Source organism: Thunnus albacares, chromosome 15 (assembly GCF_914725855.1).
Source record: "Thunnus albacares chromosome 15, fThuAlb1.1, whole genome shotgun sequence".
Classification (NCBI taxonomy): domain Eukaryota; kingdom Metazoa; phylum Chordata; class Actinopteri; order Scombriformes; family Scombridae; genus Thunnus; species Thunnus albacares.
The window spans coordinates 2,304,196-2,318,197 of record NC_058120.1 but is presented as its reverse complement, the minus strand read 5'-3'; the positions used below and the strand labels follow the sequence as shown (position 1 = coordinate 2,318,197).

Sequence of the window (14,002 nt, the reverse complement as noted above, 5' to 3'; positions counted from 1 at the left end):
GTCCCTAATAAAAGCCAGGTTCCATTACCTGTAATCCCAAAAACTGCTTAGTGGGTGCCATTCATCCTCTCCATGTCCGGTGCATAAGGTTATATTTAGACAGGAACTACTGTATCCCGGGTATAAAATAGGATCTGTTCTAGCTTAAAATTCCATGTAAGGATAACAATAAGGTGAAAGGCCCAGCCAATAACGGGATTTATTATATAATGGTTATCATGGTAACCATGACACACCATGTAAACATTTCATCAGCTGTCCTCCACAGTTATGTTGTAATCAAAACCCTCAAACAATCAGAGGATATGTCCAGTCCTGAATCTGTGGTTGGATCTTAGAGATGTAATTAAAGGGGCACTCGACCTATTTAACACAAAAACTTCAGTTAACTCGTCATGGGGAGTATTACTCGGGCTGTAAAAACAGGTGTGAAATCTCCTCAGTGGCTTCTGTGGGAGCTTTCTAAAGCCTGAGAAAATAACACTGATGATGTCATCAAGACTCAGAGACACATTCATAAACAGAAGCCTGTGTTATAAACCGGAGGTGTCACCATCTGGTCGGTAACCAGAAAGTGAGGGTCCAATGAAAAGATGCTATTGGTTGCATTATGTGAAACGTAGCATCAGACTCAAAAGTCAGGACATCTCAGCCTCTGCAGCACAGATTTTGACCATTAAGTACCGCTTTATTACAATTTTATTTAAAAGTTTGATGCATTTTTTCTTTTCTTTTTTTTTGTAAATTAATAATAAGTGAGAAAGATGAACGACTGTGTAACATACAATCATGCAAACAGGATAACTTATTTTATTAGTTTTAGTAAGGTCATTTCACCAGTGGATTATGGCTTTGAACTAAGGTTGCAGCATTTAGTCAATTTATCGATTATTGCATCAACATGAAAATAACTGGAAACTATTTTGATAATCAAATAATCATTTAAGACAGTTTTCAAGCAAAAACACCAATAATTCCCTGGTTCCTGACTCTCATTTATCTGTTTTATGTGATAGTAAAATGAGTATCATTGTGTTTTGGACCTTGCGTTTTAGGAAATAGTGATGGACATTTTTCACAGTTTTCTGACATTTTATAGACCAAACAATTAATGGAGAAAATAATCAGCAGATATAGTGATAATGAAAATAATTGTTGGTTACAGCCCTACTTTGAACAGGAATATACATACTATCAATAACAATAATAAGACTTTACTTACATATCACATTCCACACAGGAATACTGTATGCAATACAATTAGCTTCACAAAAATGAAAAATACACATCAAAAAAACAAATGCAAAAATGGAAACATTTTGTCCAGCTTTCACTTAAACATCAGTAAAGTCTTGGTGTTTTAAAAAAATTAAATGTGTGAAAGAAATACAACCTAATAAGTGGACTATAAGTTAAGATTTTGTGGAATTATTCATTTCAAGGTCAAGAATGAATTTTCATGCTAAAATAAGTGTCAGCTGGGGAAATGGCCAATGCTCTAAGACCATCAAAGAAGCTCAGTGTATCCTGTTCATCATTAGCATTTATCCCAGCTCAGACCTGCCAGTGTAGGCAGCTTCACACAGGGGAATGCCTCTAGAATGAGAGGACAGTCTGAGAGGACTGTGGAGATAATTGTTTCCTCATGGTGTCTGTCCAAAGGCATTGAGCCACAGTGTGGATTACATAAACTACCAGGCAAGCTGCACTTTGATGGACTTTTGTGAATGGAAAGTGCACAGGCTGTGAAGCAGACACTTTATTGTTACACTTGACCTCATTTGAGTGAAAAGAGAGGCGGAGGAAAGGAGGGTGGATGGAAACTCAAAGTACAGATGAGAGTGGATGAACAGATTTTAAATAAGAGGACGGATTAAAGAAAGTGTGATTACCTGGAAGAAGAGGATGATGTTCCAGATGAGTCCCAGGATGATGGAAGAGTTTCCATCTGCAACATCAGCAGCATCGATACTGACCAGCTTTACCTGAAGACACACCAGCGCGCACACATTCTGTATGTGTAAACAGTTCAGCCATTAAACATACAGTATCTTCATGCTAATACACGCTGGTACTCACGTTTCTCTCCTCAAGGAAAGACAGGACCTTGGCAATGTTGTTGAGTCTGAAAATACGATGGGAGGACTTCTTGAACCCATGAAGCTGGAAGATCATTCAGAATGAGAAAAATATTATTAATCAGTGTAAAAACTGCCTGCAAGATCACAACTCTTACTACCAGTACTGCTCTGTGAGCTGCTAATGTGATTATTATACATAACACTGTACACTGTGTGAAAATATCTGCCACTAAAAACAAAAGAGTCTCACCAGCTTGCAGCCAGAGAGCTCCTCCAGCAGGGCCATGAGGATGCGTCCATCCTGGATGTCACGGAAAAGGTCATGGACCTCAATGGGTGGGTCACACTGAGAATGGAGGGAAAGATAATATCAGACATTACTGCAAAGGCTACATGCAGTGACTGCGTATAAAAAATGCCAAAAGAAGAGTTGCCCTGGTTAATTTGGTGACACGTGTGTTTTAATAGTGTGCTTTAATAGTTCAGGAGTTCTGTTCTAAATCATACATGTAATGACCACTAGGGGCAGCAAACAGCTACTGGTGTTGATCTGTTTACAGTGCAGTCAAACAAACTGTAAGCTGAGAGGATTCATCGTGTCATGTAGTTTTAATAAAGACTAAAGGCACAGTCACACCAGACTGTGGCACAGCAAGATCATCTGTAAAATAGGTGGTGCTTGCAGCTACTCACAAGGCTAGACCTACTGTAGCTGGCTAAGCTAATGCTGACAAGCTAGCAAGCCGGGAACATGTTAGCACTAGTCAGTCACAATAGCACTCCAAGCTTCTTTCTATTTTCTCTGTACTGAACCATTTTCTCCCCCCCAGCATTGTGTTGCCAGGGCTGTACATCATTTAATTCAATACAGAGATACTGAAGAGGAAAAAGTTTTACAACTCTTAGTTAGAGAGCTTGTTAGCAGGGCCTGTATTCAAAAGACTTATTTGTACCATTGACTACTGTTTGCAAACCATTCCTCTTTTATAGTTTATATTCTTACAGATGTGGTTAAATATAAGTAGATGGTGCAACACAGCTAATAAGCTACAGTAGCTTTCTTCATTTTGGATTCTCTCTCTCTCCTCAAAGGTCAGCAAAATTAAAAGAAGAATGCCAGAAAATGTCTTCTGACACAATAATGCTGAACTCATGGTGCAATGTTGTCTTCCATATTATGAGAAATATGCATATGCACCAACTTTAGTCTTCATCATATTCAGGACCCTATGAATGCATCCTTTCCTTTAGATCCCATGTGCATGGGAACACAATTTGAATGATAAGGTCATTACAAAATGTAAATGCACTGAATGGCTGTTGCTGGAAAAAAATGCTGTCCATAAATAGTATCAAACAGGGGGTCTCATCTGATGAAAATCAATACATTTAAATCCAGAACAACAAATCAGCTCAGACTTGTCCTTGCTAGTCAGGAAAAAATGGGTTTTGCGTTGCTTCTGATGGACAGTCATTCATTTTAAATTCATTATAAAAAATACTGATAGATTTATGAATATAATCATTACTTGCAGTCCTTCTTCAGATAATACTGAAAAGTGATGAGTCTGATCAAAGCTGATTTGCAATCAAAACCTCATTAATCATTTACAGCCTCTGTATTAGCTAATTATAGTAGGTAATTTGATGATGGGAGTTCCCAAGGCCAAAGTTCCAGTAATCTCTTCTGCAAAGAACAACAACATCATAATAATAAAGTTAGATAAAAATAAATGAATAAATAAAAATAAAGTTAGAAATCATCTCTGTCAAACACACCCTTGAGCATTGATTCAACACTTAAGATGGCGCTGAACAGCTCTCCTTTCAACACTTGTCACTGAAAAATCAACACACAACCATTTTCAGACACTAGAAAGATATATATGGAGATGTTCTTGTGAAATTTGAGTGAAATAAAATACACAAACTGTTAAAGTTAAAGTGTAAACTATGCAGATTTATCTATACAAATCTGTCAGCTACTCAACAGCACACTCAGACTGAGCTAACATTTCTCCCTGTTATCACAACACATCATTACTAACTAGGGCATTTGTGAACTTGTCTGAACATGGTGAACTGTGGCAGTAGTGGGGTAAAGTGACTGGAACTTTCCAAGATGACTGAAGACAAATGTATGATTGTCAATTAGTGGGTCAGAGATTTGATGCAAGGCCAAAGAGTGAGTAAGAGAAAAGAGGCTCATTGTGTGACAGGAGACAAAAGGCTTGATCAGACACTCAGACTCTCGGCTCACTCTGATTCACCCCTAGTTGGGGACTGAAAACAGAAGCCAAACAGAAGCTCAGGAATGAAACAGAAACACAGCGTGTCAGCAGAAGCACAGTGAAAGTAAGGCTCTGCTGGAGCTGGCCGGGTCTGAATGCACAGGTGACTATAGCAGGCAGTGAAAAAAAAAACAAGAGAGCACTGCTTTCAGAGGTGTGTGTTTGACAGAAAGCTTCACTAGGTGCACACAAGGACAGAATTTCCACTGAGGATGGGGGGGGGGGGCTTTTTAAAATCCTACTTTCATATTTTCAGGTTGACTTGCTCTTTAAAAGATCTCTCAACATTGTCCTTTTCATATTTAGCATCCATAATGTAGGTAGAGAAGGAGAGGAGCTGATGAAAATGTTGATATTCTCAGGGTGCCTGTAGTTGTTACCGTGCACTCAGAGCAACAGGCTTTAACAGCAGCAGTGAGTGGTGCAGCGAGGGATTTACATGCTTTTTTTGCCCTGGGTTTTAACTCTCAGGCCACATAAAGGCTGCCCTACCTGGTGCAGGCTGTGGGGGTTCTATACAGCCTAAAAGGAGGACCTGCAGACTCTGCTCAGGGCTGAAAATCACCTTCACTGCACATTTTGGGTGAAAATGAAAAAAGAATTCCAAACCTACACCCCTGACAGCACATTTTATTTCTTGTGTGCATTAGTCTCTAATGTTGGGTACTCTCCTATTATCAGTTTGTCAGTCATCTGTGGAGAACTTTGAACTGCACTACCACATATTTGCACACACTTATAGGTGCTGTAACAAATAAAGTTTGACTGACTGATTAATAAATCAATTCAAAATTAATAGTAAACTAATCTGATAATTGATTGATGGTCTGAGTGATTTCAAACAAACAACAACAACATATATTCTGTGCATCTGTTTTCTCTAATATGAAGATTTGCTGTTTCATATCATTGTAAACTGATCATCTTTGGCTTTTAGACTGTTGGTTGTACAAAAAAGGTCATTTTAAGACATTACCTTGGACCTTTCTAATTTTCTATCTATATTTACAGTTAACTAATATCAGCCATTATATTTGTATAGGCTGGGCTCTAATTTCCACATTTATTTAACTTTCTTTAAATATGTGCAAATAAATAAATACAGAAATAAATGTAGAAATCAATACATAAATTTAAAAAATATGGAAATAAATAAATACACAAATAAAATATAATAATTCTTGATAAAATTGTGTTTATTTCTAATTTAATATGCATATCTATGTATTTATTAATTAAGTGTCCCCTTTGGGCCTCCATACATCCTTAGTTCTTAGTGCCACTTGTTGAGGAACTCTCATTGGCCAAAAGCCTGGAGGAGCAGGGGAGGGGGCTGCTCCTCCACCGGGCCATTGTTCACATACAGGAGCTAGCCAGGCGGTGTGGAGAGGAAAACGACCACCGTGGGCTAACCAGACCTGTAACATCACCACTGTTCTCTCAGAGTAACACTTTACAGCCTCATGAAACTTTAATGCTGCACACATGCAGTTCCACACTCCCACATGTATAATTCAGACAGTGATGAAGAGACTGCAGCTGTTGTTTATGTACAGCACGTGTCTCTGCTGCAGAGTTAAGCGTGTGCAGTGAGTACGGTGGAGTCATCTCAGCATCACGATACACTCTGCGGTGAGGATGGAGCTATCCTGGGTTTTGGGGTGAAGTGGCAATAAAAGAAATTGTCTTGTTCCACCCAGGTAGTGAATGAATGCTCAGTGAGCAGCTCTGTAATAACCATGATTACTCTTTCTCCTCTGTGTGTTTTCATGAAGCTCTGAACAAACCTTTTCTAAATGTAGGTTCATCCATCGTGTGAAGGTCCTCTTCTGAACCACCTCTCTTTCAACTGCAACACAGAAACAGAAGAAAAAAAGATATCAGTCATTGGGACACTGAAACCAGGGCCAGAGTACTGTCAGAGAGAGAAGACGCCACTGAGCATGAATCACAGCCTCAAAGGGATTTCATCGTAGCAGAGGAACAGCATGAGAAACACACACACCCACACACCTACATGCTCTTTTTCACTATTATCTATCCATCTTTATTGCTCTTATTTCAGATTAAACATCCTGATATTAGAATCAAATCTAAGACTGCAACGATCAGATTAACACAATTCAGAAATTAAACATCTCAACATTGCATTTTGGTATTTACAGCAATGCCTCGTTCATGTCATATCTGGTTTCACAAGTCTACGAATTGTAAATTATGTTCACATCAACATCCTATTTGTAATTAAAACTGAGACACAAATTTTTCTCAAAGCTCTATTATACAGTATTTGACTTGCCACTTAATAATATAGAACTCCCTCATGACCTCAAGGCCATCGTTCAATGTAATTAAACCCAAATTTAATGAATATAATGTAGTTTTGTTAATGCACAGTATTTTAAACCTCCACACACGGGAATCTCTGGCATCTCTGAATCCCTCCCACATGACCTGAACACAGCATAACCATTTACAGACCCTGCACACCCACACAGGTGTTTCCACTTATTCAGGCTGATTAGACCTCAGCTCTGGTTGAATTTGGGTGGGGTTATGCTGGAAATTACATGAGGTCACCAAACTCCATGTACCAATTAGAATAATAAAGGTGCTTGTTGTCCCGCCCTCACAGGAGCAACAAAGCTGACAGTGTGAGGGGGTCCTGAGGAGAGGTCTAATCAGGCTAATAAGTTAAAACACCAGTGTAGGTCTTCTGAACTTTCAGATATTGCGATGCCGATGTAACTGACTTCATATTACGGCTGGGCAACAATTCACTATTATCATACTGACTTTCAGTTGATCTTGATGTTCATATCATCTTTGTGATCCTGACTATATGTAATGCACTAAAAACCTTTTTACATTAAGTATGTCACAAATAAAAAGCACGGAGATGATATAAATGTACCGGTGAAATTGCAACACAAATTTACAGGAGCACTCCACAGATTTAGCATTTCACTCTTATAACATTGTCAGACCAGCGGAAAAAAGGATCAAAATCAATGCGGCAGAATCTGATATATTGACTTTTTATTGGTCCTTGTCAAAAACAAGTGGCCACTAACACGGCTGAAGCTAATGTGGAAGTTCGTTAAAGATGCTCCAACTGATTCCCATTCAAAAAGCCTCCAGTTCTCTCTAGAAATACTGAGTCAATCATTGTTTCAACAAGTCATTCTGGTCTCAATCTCTAAATCCAGGCCCTCTAATAATGAGCTGGTGTTCATTTTGGAAATTATTGCTCCGTTAATAAGATTTGAAGATTTAAAGTAGCTTTGATGTCTGCCGTGTGGGTGTTGATTGACAGCTGTGATTGAGTCCTCAGCTCTGGAACTCGCACTGAGTTGGACTATTGTCACAATATTTCACTAAGTTTAATGTTATTTGATTATGATACCTGCCCTATTAGCACAATTTAGCTAAAGTAGCTAACGTTAGCCCAAGTGTGCAGCAGTCGGTGTTTCCAGTAAGCTAGCATTAGCTAAGGTAGCGGGGCATGTTTGCAGAGCATGAAAGGCAACACCCCACATCCCTTATCTAGAAGGTCCTGGCTACAAACGGAAAAGATGGTTCCGACCAGAAGCTGCAACTCTGGGCTTCAAACTAACTCTAGTGCAAACCAACAGGTGATGTCACACCTCGCTATGTCCATCTTTATATACAGTCTATGGTCAAAACCTGGCTCCTTCATTACCCACAGTGCTCGATTCACTCCACTATACAGATTCAGGTGTGTTATGCTAGTAGCAGCTAATGTAGCCTGGAGCTGCTTACACTCCTAACATATGAGGTAGAACCCCCCATGCCCACTATGAAAATCATGACCTCTGTGAAAGGGCCTTAAAAATCTATTTGTTTTTTGTTTGTTTTTTTAAATGGAGCCCTTGAACTCACATTTCCCCACAAATCCCTTAACTAAGTCAATTATGGCTTCATCCACTTAAACAAATGTCTTGTGCAAGTTACACATTTTATACACATTTTTACATAGCACTTCCTACTTTTGGAAAACTTTGGGCTCTTCACTGGCATTAAGTTCTGTTGTTTCTGAATAATGCTTAATTGTATAGCATCAACATTTGTAATGATGGACACACTAATGTACTAACAGATGAGTGTAAAGCTTCTATCTACGTATTGTTCATGAGATATTAAAATTACAGGTCAAAATAGCATGGCATATATTTGTTATGGATCGGGAGTTGCAGCATGTTTTGTGTTGACTTGTTTGGATCGGAAAATTCCATTCATGTCTCAGCCCTCCTTTGTAACACTGAAGGAGCTTTAGTGTGCTCAGTCCAGACTGCACCAGAGCAAAGACAGCAGACGTATGGGGGGAATGGCAACTAGAAAGAGTGGGAGGAGCTCTGGAGGGGTTACCATGGTAGCAAAGTCAGCTGTTATTCATCTTTATGTCCAGTATGTCTCACTGGAGGCACCGGGGATAACTCTACACTGTGCACACCAAGGGTAATGAGTGCTGTGGCTGCTGTAATAATATTGATTTCTGGAATCACGGCTGCTTCGCTGTGGCCTGATGGGTACAGACAGCTCTGCATTATAGCAGAAGCCACAGATACAAGGGAAGAAAATCTCCCTCTTCATCACGGAGGGGTCAAAGTTAGTATCCATATTGGCGTAGGTGTAGAACAGTAGCATGTGGAGGACTGAGCCACTGCTCTGTCACTGTTCCCCATCAGTCCAACAGCAGTCGGTCCTGTCCAGTGTTTCCTCACAAGGAAACTCCTCAACACAGAGAATTCCCCCCACTGTTCTCAGAGAATGCTAGAGTTGGTATTCAAGAGGCGTCGCTGAGGCTTTAATGCATGAATCTTGTTCAGAGCAGACACAGGGAGGTGGCAGGGGAGGGGGGGGGGGGTTGGTGAGAAAACAGAGAGAGGATGACAAGAAGAGGACATGATGTGGAAGGAGTGAGAGACAGAGCCTGAAGGGAGATGAGCAAGACATGAGATGAAATGAAGAGCATGATCAAGAACATTAATGAAACAACCACTGCTCCAGACTAAAAAAAACATCCTACCAAATGTTGGCATAAGTTATTCAATGATGTACAGTGGAAGCAAGCCAAATGATTCTGAATAAATGACATGGCTGAAATCAGAAACACACCAAAGGATCAGATTTTCAAGCAATGAATCTACCAATAAACCCATCCCTGACGAAGAGTTCACCACTCTTAATGTGAAATCTGTGCACTGGAGCACTAGAGCTGTAACTAACTATTATTTTAAATGTATTCATTTGTTGATTATTGTCTCATTATTCATGAATTTAGTTATCTTATCACAGTTGATTAAACTAATAGGTCTATAGGCAGGCCATCTGTTCCTGGAGCTTTTTTTTAAAGGTAAATTATTAATAACAGATTAAATTCTCTTTGCTGCACTGATAAGCATTTCAAATGAGGTGATTTAAGAAAAGGAAGAGGATTGTGTTCTTTTATTCCTGATGTATATAGGTTCTCATAAAATGCTCTAAATTCTTCATTAATGATCTGATTATTTCTATAGACTAAATTAGATTTTGTATTTTTTAGAGAAATGGAAACATAACTTTTTGACTAATGAGGTTAAATGTTTACCCAATTTGTTAGCAGAAATATAATCAAGTTTGTTAGAGTTATGTTTGAAATAGCTTTCTCAAGTAATAAGATGTCCAGATTTAATTTCAATTGTAATTCACTTAACGTTTTACTATTCACTTGTATCTTATCTGCTATTTATGTGTTTCCTCAATTTATTTATTTCATTATCCAGGTCTGCTTTCCTTTTTGCTGCAAACTCTAACATTATTCCTCTTACGTATGCCTTGAATGCATCACAAATTATACCAATTTCTAGCCTGTGTTGAGGGTCCCCCCCTTCTACAAGTGATTGGATAAATAAATCAATTTGTCTTTTAATATACTTCTTCAAAAATTCAGTATCCATTAAATATTTCCTATTCATTTGTTCCTGCACAAGAACGGTGTTGGTTTCCCCAAAATGATATAAGACTGTTTTTTATGCCTTCTTGTGATCCATTCACATTCCAGCTTTCATTTAATACTTGGCAACTAATCAATAACTGACTGATTGTTGCAGCTCTAATACAAAACATCGACATCAATGGGTGGCAGAAACAGCAGTAGTGACAACTTTAACATGCTGATAACACACACTAACACGTTAACATTAAACATAAAGTACAGCTGAGGCTGATGGGAATGTCATTCATTTTGCAGGTATTTGGTCATAAACCAAAATATTGGACAAACATGATGATGACACTGGACCAAAAGTCAGAGGATCACCAAAGTGTTAATAATTCATCCTGAGGGGACCATGAATATCTAAACCAAATTTCATGGCAATCCAGCCAATAGCTGTTGAGACATTTCACTCAGAAATTACAAATGTGAATCTCATGGTGGCGCTAGAGATAACGTCAGAGGATAATCTACAGTAAGTTAGTAGGATTCATCTCTGGGAACCACGAGTGCCAATCCATCCAATAACTGATGATTGATACCCACACCTAATCCTAAGGGGACCATGAATATCCTACCAAACTGAATGGAAACCTGGCCACTAGCTGTTTCTTTTTTTCCCAACTGATGTTGCATTGTGGGGTTTGTATTTTCTTTGAAAACAAATAAGCAATAACATAGTGTGGAAGAAATAGAAGGATCTTTGGCTAGAATAGCATACCCTCTATGAGACCAGACCAAGCAACCAACAGTGGAGTGACTTAACTTAATAACATCTGTCTTTGCCAATTGCAAAGAAATAAATCACCAGAGCTTACAATGTAGCACATTCATAAGGATACACTCTGAAGTATCCAAGTGGGTCCGGATACTGTGACCTAATCTTTCATAAAAGAGTCAAACACTCTGAGGCCACTCGGCAGTCCTTTCCTAACACAAACCAGAGCTCCGCTTTGGATATTATACCTGGAAAAATGACATCAGCTGAAGACATCATTTTCACTGCATATAATAGGTTTCTTTTTAAGTTATGGCTAGTTTTATTTTACAGGTCTGACTCTGTGTGTTTCCCCAAGATAACTAATTAAGTAATTAGCCTACTCACAAAACGGGCGTTGTTAGTCTAATATGGAAAATGACAGCTTTAAGAAAACACACAATAAAGCATTTGACTGCACTGCAGTGGATGTGTGAACATCATTTCTTAGCTAGACACTGGAACACTGAAGTAAAGCCTGTAAGAGGGCGTGTTAGCCTTACTGTTACTGTTTGATCATTTACTCTGAGGCACAGCAAGCCTCAGAGGAAAAGTCCTCATTATGTTTCTGTATATACAGCCTTGTTAGTTTGCTGCTTTGTGTGTGTGTGTGTGTGTGTGTGTGTGTGTGTGTGTGTGTGTGTGGAAGCATATACTGTATGTTCCATCGGATAGTAACTGTGATGTATTATGCATGCTCAGGGAAATTCATCACTTTTTCCTTGATTCTATAGTTTATGATGGTTGTTTCTGTTCCTTCACTTTGTCAAAGCGTCTGAGTAGTTCAGATGTCTTTCTCCCAACACTCCCAAACCTTAAAGTGTTCCACTTGCTATCAAATAAGACAAAGCAACAACAAATAAGAAAAGCTGCAAATCCTCACATTTGAGAGGCTAGAACTGATTAATGGATGTAATTGTTTCAGCTCTAATCCAAAGCAAATCTGGCCGTTGGATCTCACTCGTATCTCAGAGTAGTGGTCAAAGGCTAATTTTCCCACTTTTGGAATTGTCCTCAGAGAAACTGATCAGTACAGACAGACAGATGACCCTCACCATCCTTAGCCCATGCTGCTGGCAGGCCAAACACTATCTTATTAAATCCCACATTCTTCGGGTGAGTAAACAAGGTCATTTCAGTAGAAGAGATGAATGTGCTGTCACACAGCTGTGACAGGTTACCAACAGCAACCAAATGAAGAAGAAACCAAACACTGCACTCAGGGCAAACACATTTCCTCCATTTTTGTTTATGGAAATGAGCCACATGAAGGCACTTACCCAAATATTTTACATTTCATTAAATCTTATTCGTGTTTACTTGTTTTTCTGCATGAATGTGTCCACATTACCAAGAATAAACTCAGGAATATATCTCCCTCCTTGTTTACCAAACTACAGTAATATACTTGTAATAAAGTGGAAACAAATGATAATCCTATAATCATATACTGCAATAGTGACAGGTACCATAAACATACCCATTATGCTGTGAGAGTGAGTTTCACAGTAAGAACTAATAGTGAAAGCAGTATGTTGAGTTTACCTGGGATATTCTAACCCAGTTGTAAAGGCTGCAGGTGACAATTAAGGATTAAGGATTAGGATTAGCTCTACAGTCTGCTCTGGCTTTCAGCCAATGACTGGCTAAGTTCAAACACAACAGAGTCAAGTTGCATAATGATATTGTGTCTGTGTACAGGGCTAACCCAGTCTTTATGTGAGTCCTGAGTGGAATTTATTAATAGTGCTCCACTCCCCGCCGGGACAACTGGCAATCCGTTTTAATTCATTCAACAGCCACTGTGCATAGCTGGAGCCATGTGGCCCTGCAGAGAGCTGGGGCTCTGGGAACAGGGCCCACTCTTCTTACAGACGACTGTGTATCGTTTTTTGGAAGCAATTACACAAACGTTTATAGCCAAATCAGCTCTGAAATGAGTGCACCGCAGGTGATGATGAGTTATACTGTAAATAATAGTGTTTTTCACATGTTTTAAGTCACGAGAAAGAAACTAACAGAAGCATGTTGATATTCTGAAACCTATTGGTTCATGGTGGTATACTACAGTGGCCTTGAGAGCTCAACGTACTGCAACTTAGAAACACATATGCAATAGACGACACAATTGCAAATGAGGCAAACATCACTGATTTGTCAACACACCAATAGAAAATATAGCTGCAAAGCTAAATAAAGTTAAATCTTTAACTTGGTGAGTTGAACTCTGGAGCTCCTGAGAACAGTCCCTGCTTCAGTCCAACCAGGAACCTTTGTTGCATGTTGCATGTCATTCACTGTCTCTCTATCCCCTGATTTCCTGTCATCTCTCTACTCACACTGTCCATCAAAGGCATAAAACACTCTAAAAATCTTCTTTTTAAAAGTTCATACATAAACACACACACACACACACACACACACACACACACACGTCCAATCCAATTACAATAAAATAATAAAATCATGAACCTTATAACCTTACCTTGGTTAGGTCAGTACTTGGGTCATGATTGATAAGATCATCAAGAACACAAGTATAGACAAGAACGCAGACTGAGACCAGACTTTGTGTTTTTATTTCAAGATCTCACACTTTGTAGAAACACTGGTTTTACCACCACAACCAAAAACACCTCTTGCTTGTGATGCTGCACGTACACTGAGTTCAGTGCTAATGCAAGGCCCGGCACTGTTCAGGAACAGAATAGGCTGGACGGTGATGTGGTCTCATTTCAGTAGCAAGGAATTCTAACAATCAAATAAATGTTTTTCACACGGCTGCTGCAAACTTCCAGGTAATTTGCGGTTCATTTGAAACATTCAGTACTTGGTATTTGAAGATAAACATGGTGCTTGGTGTGGAACGCTAAAT

At 39.1% G+C, this 14,002-nt stretch overlaps 1 protein-coding gene across 2 annotated transcripts in view; it reads right to left on the bottom strand.

Annotated features, from left to right (window-relative positions):
• Positions 1-14,002, bottom strand: part of clmna (calmin a) — a 50,086-nt gene that overhangs the window by 15,630 nt on the left and 20,454 nt on the right. For both annotated transcript variants that reach the window (XM_044375219.1, XM_044375220.1), the window contains exons 2-5: positions 6,160-6,221; positions 2,332-2,427; positions 2,080-2,163; positions 1,893-1,985 (exon numbers count right to left, since the gene is read on the bottom strand). In XM_044375219.1, the coding sequence (XP_044231154.1) occupies positions 1,893-1,985; positions 2,080-2,163; positions 2,332-2,427; positions 6,160-6,221 (335 nt within the window). The remainder of the gene's footprint in view (positions 1-1,892; positions 1,986-2,079; positions 2,164-2,331; positions 2,428-6,159; positions 6,222-14,002) is intronic.